This window comes from Tiliqua scincoides, chromosome 3, assembly GCF_035046505.1.
Source record: "Tiliqua scincoides isolate rTilSci1 chromosome 3, rTilSci1.hap2, whole genome shotgun sequence".
Lineage (NCBI taxonomy): Eukaryota > Metazoa > Chordata > Lepidosauria > Squamata > Scincidae > Tiliqua > Tiliqua scincoides.
In genome coordinates this window covers 53,255,414-53,268,030 of record NC_089823.1, presented here as the reverse complement: position 1 = coordinate 53,268,030, position 12,617 = coordinate 53,255,414, and the positions used below count along the sequence as shown (strand labels likewise).

The window sequence follows — 12,617 nt, the reverse complement described above, 5'->3', positions numbered from 1 at the left end:
TTCTTATCCAAGGTAATCCTTAATTTTTAATATCCAAAAGGGCTGGATCAGTAATCCAATTCAGGTCAATAACACTGTCAAATTAAGTTAGTATGTCTTTAAATGTTCAGGCCTAATTCCAGCCGTATTCCGTCTTCTTACTGGCAAAGCGAAAGTAAAAGTTATTCCATCCGTTAAAGCAGGTGTCTCCAAACTTTTTGGCCAGAGGGCCGCATCAAATATCTGGCACAGTGTTGAGGGCTGGGGGAAAAATTTAAATATAAAATGTATATAAATAAATCAGAGATGGAACTTAGATGAGTGAATAAATGAATGAATGGGCTCATTAATTCAACCTCTCTGGCCCTTCAGACCAGATGCAACCCTCCAGACGCAACCAGAGCACAGTTCCAGTCATGTTCGACCAAGTGGGCCAGAGGCTGTCAGGGGACAAGAGGCTGGCCACGGGCCGGATAGGGGTTTGCCACGGTCCGCATCTGGCCCTCCGGCTGGGGTTTGGACACCCCTGCGTTAAAGGTTAGTTATTTATTCCTTTTCCATGCATACCATTTCAGCAGGGTGATCCTTTATCTCCCCTTATTTCTCTCCTTTTCTTCCAGTCACCCTTATTACAAAAGAGAAAAAAACTACTCCAGCAGGGTCTTCTTTAAATCCAGGTTTGCTCTTTTCCCCTCTGGGTGGCCACAAGCCAATGTAAATAATCTTAAAGTTACCTTTCCCTCCTTCCAACCTCTTGATTGCAGTTCTTTTTATAGCCTTTTAATGAACTGGTTACTCACAGTTCAAAGCTTTTTTCGCTGTCATGTTGTTGAATCTAGGCCGTGGGGGGGGGGTACCCAGCTATCCGAATCTGTCTTCTCCGAATCTTCTCCGAAGATGGCAACTGGTATACGATGTGATCCAGCATAGAGCGATATCTGGGGGTTATCTCTGCGACTGCCATCCCTAGAGACCCCCCTGAGTTCAAGCTCTCAGCCATCATGTCTTCTTCTTAGACAATGAAGAGATCCTCATTGCTGAGGTCCTCTGGAAACACATCTATTTAGCAGTTCGCCCCAGAGTTCTCCAAGATTCCTTGCTACTGCACTGAGTGTTAACTCCGTCTCTCCTCAACCTGCAATTTTAAAGTCTGCTACAATTTATTCTACAGATGACTGATTTACTAGTGATTTATACTAGTAAACCTATTGGTCATTTACGGCGTCAATCTCCTCATCTGCTGCCATAAGCGTTGCCTCATAAAAGGCTCTCCGCTGCTATGCACTTCAGAGCAGCCAGCACAAAAGGCTGGAGGGCCTGCGTGCATGGCAGCAGGTCCAGATGCTAAGCTGAGGAAGGCAAGGTGGTGTAAAGGGTGGTTTGAGGCAGATGCTGAGAGGAAAGCAGAGCAGGGGGTGTTCTGAGGGTGGAATGGGCGGATTCCAGCAGCGGCAGTATGTGCCAGGATGCTGTCCCCATTTTCCTGGCCCAACATGCTCCCTTCTTCTCCTCAGACTTACACCAGCAAAATATGTTGCATAGATCCAAAGAGACCCATTGACACCAGGTGGTCTCTGGAAGGGTCATTAAGATATGTTCACATACCTCTGCCAAACAACTGGTCACCCCTCATTATTGCATGCAGCATGCACTCTGTCAGCACTGCTGCATGGCAAAAGATGGAGGGGGATAGCATTGTGATCCTACACACCTCAGGGCTGGTTCAATGAAACCTCACAATAGCAGTGATCAGTATTGTGAGATCCTGTACCCAGCAAGTTGCACATATACAATGCTTTGTACTTGGACCCAAGCTTCTTTTCTTTACTGAAAATATGCATCTGTTTTCACATAACACGATGGAGAACTAATCTGCATCTTGAGTGGATGATGCTACAAAACAGCCTCTATATGTGGAATGTTCTACATCTGCATGGGTAATTGACATTTTATGAAACACCCCATGACACTAGCAGATGTTTCTGGCAGCTGTTGGTGAGTCTCCATGACATGCAGTGATCTAGGCGATGAATTGCCAGGCAGCACTTGCCATGCCCAAGCTGTCTGTGGCAATCTCCACAAGAGCAGTACAATGAGAGTATTTAGAAAATGCTCATTAACACACAATCTCCAAAGTAAGCTTAAGGCAGGATCAAGTGCATCCTCTGGTCACCTTTTACACACTATGCCTCATAATCCAGATATAACCAGGGTCCTCTAATATTCCATGCATTCACAATGCACATGAAACTTAACAGAAGTCTATTGAATACTGACACTTTTCCCCAAACTACTGCTAAAGCTTCAGGTTTCTGAACTTTATTTAAAAAAACTAATTCTAAGCAGTCTCATGTTCCTACATTGGAGATTGTTGCTTTCTATCACCTGGGTCTACACAGACATCAAGTACCATGGCAACAATCCACACACAAAAACATGAAGAACAGCAGCATCTTAGCAACACACTAGGTTCTAGCACAGAGAATTAGAAAAGGTTCATTACATTTAGGGAAAAGGAGGAGTTAGACACCCAACTGAAATCTTTGTCGAGTCTGTCAAATGCTCCACTAAATTCAATGGCACTTATTCTTTGGAAACTGTGCAGAGAACTTCAGCCTTAAAATTATTTGCATTTAGTGGCAAAGATTATCAAAGCCACTTCAAGCGTTACATGGCCTTTGCAGTTCTCCTTTTTCATCTTCTACTCTAACAGCAAATGCGGGACTTGCATCTCACCAGAGATGAGATTCAAGACCCTCCCACCCCAGTTTTCATATTTCAGTATGGGAGGAACGTGCAGATAGCATTTCATTACAGCAGAAGCAAGAAAAGCAAAAGTTTTCTCTTTGCCCTATTCTTTGTACCATCTTAAGTTGACTGAATGACAGAAAACACAAAAAAGACCACTGACAATGCAACATTTTACACAGACAATACTTCTGCTGCAACAATCGCTATAGGCATGGATTCTTATAATACATTAACAAATTAAATGGATTATCCACAACTGGGCAAGAGGCACCTTGAAGGAATGCTTCTCTTATATTTAGTAGGAGAGCACTACTGTCTCCTTTCACCCAGATAGTATCTTTTCTAGAGGCTGTTTGCTGGCATTTCTTTTGTTAAGGCTGAGATCACATTTGAGGCATGGGAATCATTTATTTATTTAGTTATAAAATACACTTTGTGAATTTTCTTGTAAAGCAGTATAAATATTCTTAACATCAACAACAACTTGCTTATAAATGATCTGCAGATAGGACAACTTTCTAATTAGTCCTGATTATTATTATTATTATTATTATTATTATTATTATTATTATTAATAACAGTATTTATATACTGCTTTTCAACGAAAAGTTCACAAAGTGGTTTACAGAGAAAATCAAACAATACTGGCTCCCTGTCCCAAAAAGGTTCACAATCTAAAAATATGCAAAAGAACACCAGCAGACAGCTACTAGAAAAGACACTGCTGGGGTGAGGAGGGCCAGTTACTATCCCCCTGCTAAATAAAAGAGGAGCATCCACTTAAAAAAGTGCCTCTTACCCAGTTAGCAGGGTACTGATGACCCACTTTGAGGAAAACCTTCATGCGCGTGGTGACTATTATGGTATCTTCTCTATGGATACTAAACACTATGTCACAACCAAACCAATGTACAAAAGGAATAAAAAAATAGTATACAATTTAGTTTTATGAGCAGCAGAATATATTTTTTAGCAAAAATAAAACCTGCCAACTTCTAGCACCATTCGAGGTCCCTTCACATCTTCTCTTTTTCTCTGCGATACATTATTTTGCCCAACAGAGCATGACAGTGCATTAGGGAGAGTGGAGTTTAGATACAATTGTGTCAATATTACATTTTATAAAAGCATCACTTACAGAATTTTACATATGTTAGGATTTACATTTTTTACCAAACGCTGCATTTTTAAAAAATTATTTCACATAATAAAAAGATTAAACACAGTAAACACATCAGGGTGAAACCCCACCTTGCCCTATGGGGTTTCTAGGATCAGCTATTGAGCTGGCAAGAGTCCTGGTATCACAGGAGCAAGGCATTACAATAGGAAATAGCAGAGGAAGCCTCCACAGACCCCACTCCCTCCTGCTCACATTCCACCCTCCCCAGCCCTGAAACGCCTACTCCCTGCTTCCAAAATACCTTCCTACCACCCTTCCCCAGCCCCTGTGCCACTTGGCAGAGAAGGCTGTTCGGACAGTGTTGCCTACTCATGCCATGTCATTAATGTGCTTTATGATATGTTCGTGACACCTTCTACTGGCACAGGTGGCCAATTGACTTCTTAGGACTGTGCTCTTATCTATAGTATCCAACTATCTGGAAATACTGATATATTTAGAGCAGTGGTTCCCAAAGTGTGGGTCATGACCCATCATTGGAAACCAAAACTGGGGCATTCCCCTTTGAGGGAGTGGCCCAAGAATGGGTCCCCAACAGCGTGGCATTGATCGCGGTGCTACAGGGACCCAGGGACATCCCCACATACCTGGGGGGTATTGCAGCCCCCTCCCTGACCCTTTGCATAGCTGCAACAAACTCCATTTTGTGACTGCAAAATACATGTGAGCTCTGAGAGCAGATGGTGCTTGTTGCAGTTGCATGGAGGATTGTGGAGGCAGCTGCAAGCCTCCAGGACCCCCCGGGAGGCTGCAGGACACCCCCAGGTACATGGGGATGTCCCTGGGTCCCCGCAGTGTCGCAATAGGCCACTCCCCTGCTCCCGCCCCATAACAACTTATAGCAGTCCCAGTGTTTGAGTAGGACTTTGGGTACCATAGTATTGTATTAGTAGTATTGGCAACCTTCAGTCTCAAAAGACTATGGTAGCGTGCTCTGAAAGGTGGTTCTGGCACAGCATCTAGTGTGGCTGAAAAGGCCAATCCGGGAGTGACAATCCCTTCCACACCGGGAGCAAGTGCAGTCTGTCCCTGGTCTGTCTCCCTGGCTATGGGCCTTCCTTCTTTGCCTCTTTGCCTCAGACTGTTGGCAAAGTGTCTCTTCAAACTGGAAAAGGCCATGCTGCACAGCCTGCCTCCAAGCGGGCCGCTCAGAGGCCAGGGTTTCCCACTTGTTGAGGTCCATTCCTAAGGCCTTCAGATCCCTCTTGCAGATGTCCTTGTATCACAGCTGTGGTCTACCTGTAGGGCGCTTCCCTTGCACGAGTTTTCCATAGAGGAGATCCTTTGGGATCCGCCCATCATCCATTCTCAATCCGCCCAATCCATTCTCAATCCATGCTTCCCAATATCTACCAAATGGGTTAAGTGAAAGACCTTCATGGGAATCTATGCACTACTTAAACTGGGGGAGGGGGGAACTGAGGCAATGTATGTGATGCCAACAAAAAAATGATTAATTTATTATTGATTATACAGCTATGAAAGACCAAACAGAGGTAAACGAAAGTATTATATAAAGGTATACTGTATATACCTTCCACTATCTTTGTTTCAGTGGGAGATAAATCCCACAAAGATTTGGAAGTAGAGTTCAACTAAATTTATTTTAAAAGTCATACTGAATTCATATTCAGCATTATTTAGGTGCGCTACTAAAATGGATACGGGTTGGATTATGCAAGTTCAGATTCCAAACCTCATTGTGGCATTAAACTGGCATACATGGAAACCACAAAGAATCAAGTTTTCAGAAAAATGTTTCAACAAACAGATTCAAGTCCCCACATGGTGCGACAGAATGCTGAGAGTAACTTGGCTTTTCTGGCAGAAGACAAACCACTTCCTTAACAATAAAGAAATCTGGTTTAAGCTTCAAGTGGTTAAAAAAGAAACATTTTATAAAGAGAAAACATTCATAAAAGCTCTACTAGAGCCAGTTTCCTTTTGGAAACTTGTACAAATTGTACAATGCACGTCACTGATTAATGTAAGTAACATTACACATTGCTGACTTCTATTAAAATGTGTCATGTTTCATAAGACCTCCAAGGGAAGCATGAAATATTGTCACACAGTTGATGTAACCTAAGGAACCTATCAATTTTAAATAAATACTGCTGTAGGTAATGTCCAAAATTAGCCCACATGAAATAAACTAGGATGGTTAGCTGAAACATAATCCGGTCTGGTTGTCAAACAAACAAAACAAAACCCCATTTGTTTAAAATAAGACGGTCTGTATTTTTATCATCCTAACATTACAATATTAGATTTTTAAAACTTGTTTAGCACTATTTCAGACAGCAATCATGCTTCAGTTTTCCACCGTGTATGAAGGGAACTGCAGCATTATAATGTCTCTACCAAGTATAAAGTTGCATATTGCTTGTAATTAATATGAGATCACAAGACTATGAGTTTCAAGACTCTGAACAAGATTTAGTTTCCATTTCTTGGAGACACAAGCAAGAGAACTGGAATCCAAGGTCTACTGAAAATATTAGGAAAAATGAGCTTTTGAAGAATTCATAGGTTCCCTTCTCTGCTTCCAAATGACATAAAATGCCCATAGCATCTGTGAAGGAGTCCTACAGTCTTGGTGAAGACAACAGTCAGTGCTATGAGACATCAGTGAAGGAAACTAGTGCTAAGTGACAGCTGTTATAGCCAATGACTGCAGAGTATTGTAGCTGATCTGTTCAGGATGGAGACAGATGTAATGAAACAGCATTCAAGGAAACCATGCTATCAGAGGTACTACTGTGCATTTGTTTTTAAAAAGTTACTTAGCTATTCTTTTCTTTTTCCTGGAAACTTGGTTCTCAAACTCCTTTGGAGTTCTCAAACCCCCCCCCCCCGAGGAAAATGTATGTGTTGGAGGGACTAACGCAGTGATGCAATAACCAGGATTGTGCTGCTGTCAGGGATGGGAGGGTTTTGTTTTTTTTAAACTTACCAGCAGCCAGTGCTGGAGTACGGAGGAGCCCAGGGAGCCCTCCACAGGAGTCCCCATGCCTCCAAACATCTAAAAGTAACAAAAAATGGGCATTTCCAGTTTCACAACAAAAACCAGAAGTGCCCTTTTTGTTATTTTTAGATGTTTGGAGGCACAGGGAGCCCTGAGGAGAGCTGCCAGACACCCCATCCCTGGACTCCGGTGCCAGCTGCAGGACATTTTAAAAAATCCTCCCATCCCTGGCAGCAGCATGATCCTAGGGATCACGTTACTGCCTTCCCCTGCCCCTTAAGAGGCCAGAGGCTGGGATATCGCGACATCCCAGTTGCAGAACCTTTGTCCTAGAAAAACAATATTTACTAAACAATCAAAATCATTCATTTGTTCTGAGCATATGCATCTGGTTTTTAATACCCAAGTTTCCTTTGGCATAAATCTTAAAAATGTGTATATATGCAGCATGTGATCATAAATTTTCTGCTTCTTCATGTTCTTGGATCTCAATATCATCTGTGTTTCAACTTTATAGTACTTTCTTCTATTTCATTTCTTATTCATTACCTCTAAAATGTACAGAAGCTTGATACAAATAATGTTCAACAATTAAAAGCTAAATCATCCATCAATACAGTACCTGAATAACTGCACTGAACCAGCATGTGTTCCCAACGTTTTTTAATCCTACTGGACAATTATCTTGGCGTTTTCTATCATAAGGGTTTGGAGAGTCACTCCACACTTCTGGATGTGTCCTTTTTAGACTCGCTTTGTTTTCTGCAATGCTGGCTTCTAAAACTCTTAGAAAGCAAAAGCAGTAATGAGGAAAAGGAATCAAAAAAGTAGCATGTTAAATGGCAGCAAAAAACACAGGCAATAGTTCTAAAAACTCACAAATTTTTTGTAACGACCGACTGACCTCAAAACAAATAATGGCAATAGTACTTAGCTTATGTTAAACAAGTTAATGGCAAGGATCAGTAGATAGAGATCCCAGGACCAAATCTACCCAAGTATTAGTGGTTTCCCCATTTGCCAACCTAGATGCATATGGACATGTGGCAATGTAAATTCCAGGTAGCTTGGTTTGTTGGGATAGAGCAGAGGTCTCCAAACTGGAGACTGCCACGTCCAGGAAAAGCCCTCCCATCCCAACTGGCACATCATTCAATCGCGGCACCATTTCTTTCTCACCTCAGCTGCTGCACAGGGATGCTCTGGGTAGTCGCGTCTATTGCCCGGAGTACCAGTTGGCTGTGCAGCAGGATAACCAGGCAGACGCAACAACCTGGAATGGCCCTATGCAGCAATGGAGGTGAAAAAAATAGTGGTGCTGCAGCGAAACAGTAAGCACTGCTCACAAGGGGAAAGGCTTATTCCAAATACCTGATCCAGCCCGAAGGCCAGGGTTTAGTGAGCCCTGGGATAGAGCAAATCTATAGCCATCATCCTGCATCCCACTCTCAAGTTGTATCCCGTTCTCAAGTTAACCACCTCATAAAAATATTGAGAGCTTGCACGGCTTGCAAAGGTTTAGTGCATACCCTTTTTAAATAAACTGTGCAATTAAAAGTTAAAACCAATTATTTAAAACAGTACTACGATATGTATACACTCGATTTTAAAATGCTGAGTACACTGGGAGTCAATCAGTACATCAAGCCTGAAGTGCCTTCTCCTATATAGAAATGTTACTTCATAATTCTGCCAACACTTCACAAGACAATGCCATTACTATTGTGTTAACAACGCAGGAAGTATGGTGACAACCCCTTGGATTATTGCGGTCTTACAAGCAAACTAATAACTAAACATGGAGCAAAATTTGAGCAAATTGCTCCACAAACTAAATGCCCACATACTGGATTATCTGTCCAGTTGCAAGTGTAACAGATTTCTCAAACTCTCACTCCAAACCAAAAATGATAGAATGAAACCTCATTGCTTCTGCCTAGTTTCATTCTTCGGTATTCCTATCTATATTTTGCCTTCACAATTCCACCTTTTGTCTGGTTTTATAGTGCAAATTCCTTGTTACGTAGAGGTCTATTTTTGCTTGTTACTTTGCAAAGCACCACGTATGTTGGCAATACAAATTGCCAACAGGCTTCCAGTGCTTCCACAAACTGCCAACAGGTTTCCAAATTGCAGGCTTCCACTGCTGTGTGTACTGCCTAGAGCAGTGGTTTTCACACTTTTAGCACCAGGATCCACTTTTTAGAATGAGAATCTGCCAGGACTCACAGGAAGTGATGTCATGACCGGAAGTGACATCATCAAGCAGGACCATTTTTTACAATCCTAGGCTGTAATTCTACCCACAACTACCCAGGAGTAAGTCCCACTGACTATTATTGTTAAAAGCATATACATAGTAGCCTATTCAAAGTACAGATCTGTAACATTTCCCCAAATGCAGTCACAAACCATGGCAGCAACAAATCTATTACAATAAAAATAAAATATTGAAATGAATGGGGACCTATCTAAAATTGGCTCACGACCCACCTAGTGGGTTCCAACCCACAGTTTGAGAGAAACTGGCTTCGAGACCTAGATCTGCATTGTCTCTATCATATCTACCAACTATTATGGCCATACAAAACCAAGTGGGAATAAAGTTGTAACAAGCTGCAAGATAAAAGGATGACAGCTGCCTTCTTTCAAGAGATCATTTTACTAGGCTGCAATGTTTCCATGCTATCCAATTTTCTAAGAGCATTTTTAGGCCTATTTAGTAATGACCCAGATAACATGTTTACCAATGATTCAGACATGGGTGTGCAGACAAACCAGAAGTAGAAAGTGCACACAGCGGTGCAGAGTCCAAAAACCAAGGTATAAATCCATCTCACATTTTATTTTTCATTAGGAACGGCATTGGGCAAATTTGCATGACACAACATGAGAAGCAGGTTCAAGACTTCTTGTACTGTGATTTGTTTTCCCTGCAAAGGAATAAGTGACTAACTTCATGAAAGACGATGGATGCAAGACAACCATTCAAGCCTTTTTCCAACTTTATAATGAAGATTTCATCTACTCTGTCAATGGCTTCTGAGGTTTTCTTTTTTTAAAAAGCATTGTTTAAGTATAAAGCCTTTTTTATTCCTTGCCAAGCACAATAGGCAGTTAAGAATCATTCCTTTACTGTGCTCACCACTTCCAGTCCTTGCTACAAAACCTGTCATAACAAAACATACAGCGAGAACAAGTACAGCTTCACTTTTAACATATTTCCGTGGTTCTTTGAGATTGTGCCTGGAACTATCCAATCACAGACTAGCAACTAGTCCTCTCACTTAAAAGGTAAGTCAATGTAGTTACACTTGGGCCAAAAGGTAAGCATAATGGCATATTCAATATCTATCAGAAGCCATCCATAGCTTAAATTAAATAGGAAGACAGCCCATCCTTCTCACAGAATCCTAGTGAGGCATCAGTTATGTATCAGGCTAGGGCAAGAAAAGAGTGAGCACCTGCTACGGAAGGGAACAAAAAAACAAAATGTGCAGAGTAAGTTGACCAGGCAATGGACCACAAATTTAAAAAAGCACTTCTGTCACACAGTGGCAACTGGAGCTGTCAGAGCACCTGCTTTACATGCAGAAGATCCCAGGTCTTCTTCCCATGGAGAGCAGCTGCTCTTCAGTGTTGACACTATTGAACTAAATGGTCTGATTCAGTATAAGACAGTGTTATATAATCATATGACATACCAACCCTGTGTGCACATCAATACATTCAAGGGACTGCAATAGATTCAAGTGTCCACAGAAGACCCAATTTTGGACAATTGGTGACCACTTTAAATGCAAGCCAGCAAGGGTTCCCAGCTTTTGGACAGCTCATCATCTGAGGCAGATATGATGCACAAAACCACAGTAATGTGCATTACACATTAAAATGAAGTCTCTATCTTAAGTCTGCATTACTGAAGATAGCATTCATATTATGTAAGTGTTTTGCAGAGTGAAATACAAAGGAGGTGGTCAACTAGAGATCACTGGAATTTCTGCAAATTAGGAAACTGGTGCGTTTACAAATTAGATAAAGCAGACACTCTGAGCTCAGAGCAGGCACTTACATTTTTAGTGATGAAATATTTTGGACAGACTAGCTTAATAAATTTAATGTCAGATCAATACGCTTAACATCAAATAACCTTTCACAAATTTTGTCCTGGACAATTTCAGTTTGCTGTAACAGTTTATTGCTAACCAGGCATCCACATTAAACGATGCTTGCTTTGACAAGCCATGCTTGCTCTAAGGAGCAGAATAAACTGCTGCAGGCAAGCTGATGTCTTCCTCCAGCAAGAAACCAGATAAGAGATTGTCCTGCTGTAGCACAGTAATTCTGATCCCCTCCCCAGCTCCAATTGTGCAATGAAGTCTGGGGAAGTTTGACCACTGTGTTACCATGGTGCAAGAGGATCCTGGCCATACAGGATCAAACCAGCAAGCACCACACCTCCCTTTTGTGTTGGGAAGCAGAAAAGGAAAAAAAACAACCATCAAGCAGGAGTAGAAAAGGGGCAGGCACTCCTCCATTATGCTGGTGGAGGCATTCTGGGCACCTGGAGCAAATGCACAAGCCCAGTGCTCTTATCTCCTGTTCCAGAACAAGGGAGTAAACTTCTTGGGCTTACCTGCCAGAAAGGGCAAGTCACCACAATTCTGACTTGGGAAACAGACACTCGCCAACAACTGTAATATGCTGTTACTAAAGTTTATGAAAAAGCTAATTTTCAACATACAGGTTGAGACTAATTATTTGCGTGGGTTCCATTCCAAGCACTCACTTGGATAACAAAAAACGCATTATAGCAAATCAATTTAAAAAACAAAGTTTCTTTGCTCCAGTGATTGAAAAACAGCCTTGCTGACCTTTTGACTCTAAGAAGAGTCATTAAGAAGACAATCCATCAGCACTTCACTCAGCCCCTCCCTTCACCACTGCAAAATGATCACCTTTCTTTCAATTACTGGGGGAAGGGAGGGGTCCACAGGCCAGAGAAGGATTGATGGATTGTCAGCCAGTTGCCCCCCCCTTCTCATTAAGGAGGCTATTGTTAAAGGACTGTTCAGTTTTTAAAACTGATTTTAAAGGGATGCATTTTTCCCCTTCTCCAGGGATCAGCACATTCCTTCTCATTTGCAGGGGCCATTCGTGTTGAGTCAAATCCGTGTATAAAAAATCCTTGTATAAATAGGCTGGACCTGTATAGGACACAATGCGCTAGGTATCTCAGAAAACAATAAGCAACAGCATTAAGATGAAAATTAGCATTCATTAGCAACACCAATACAGACATAACTGAGTTTTTAAAAAATGTCTACTCCCTGTTTATGAATTTACCTGCTAATGGCTTGTTCCTCATCTGTTATTCCAGTCTCTCTGAATGCCCTGTTTGACTCCTCCAAACTGAGGGCAATTGCTCTCTGAAGATCATCTTTATCATCCCCTGTGAGATCAATCACATCTGAAAAGCAAAATCATATTTCTCAAAACTAAAAATGCAACAGAACGAAAGAAACATAAAAACAGCCCTACTGGATCAAGCCATAGGCCCATCTAGTACAGCTTCCTGTATCTCACAGCGGCCCACCAAATGCCCCAGGGAGCACACCAGATAACAAGAGACCTGCATCCTGGTACCCTCCCTTGCATCTGACATAGCCCATTTCTAAAATCAGGAGGTTGCACATACACATCAAGACTTGTAACCCGTGATGGATTTTTCCTCCA

The 12,617-nt window shown here is 41.8% G+C and overlaps 1 protein-coding gene across 4 annotated transcripts in view; it reads right to left on the bottom strand.

Moving 5' to 3' along the window:
• Window positions 1-12,617, bottom strand: part of USP25 (ubiquitin specific peptidase 25) — an 86,887-nt gene that overhangs the window by 45,540 nt on the left and 28,730 nt on the right. For all 4 annotated transcript variants that reach the window (XM_066621792.1, XM_066621794.1, XM_066621793.1 and 1 more), the window contains exons 4-5: window positions 12,228-12,351; window positions 7,504-7,666 (exon numbers count right to left, since the gene is read on the bottom strand). In XM_066621792.1, the coding sequence (XP_066477889.1) occupies window positions 7,504-7,666; window positions 12,228-12,351 (287 nt within the window). The remainder of the gene's footprint in view (window positions 1-7,503; window positions 7,667-12,227; window positions 12,352-12,617) is intronic.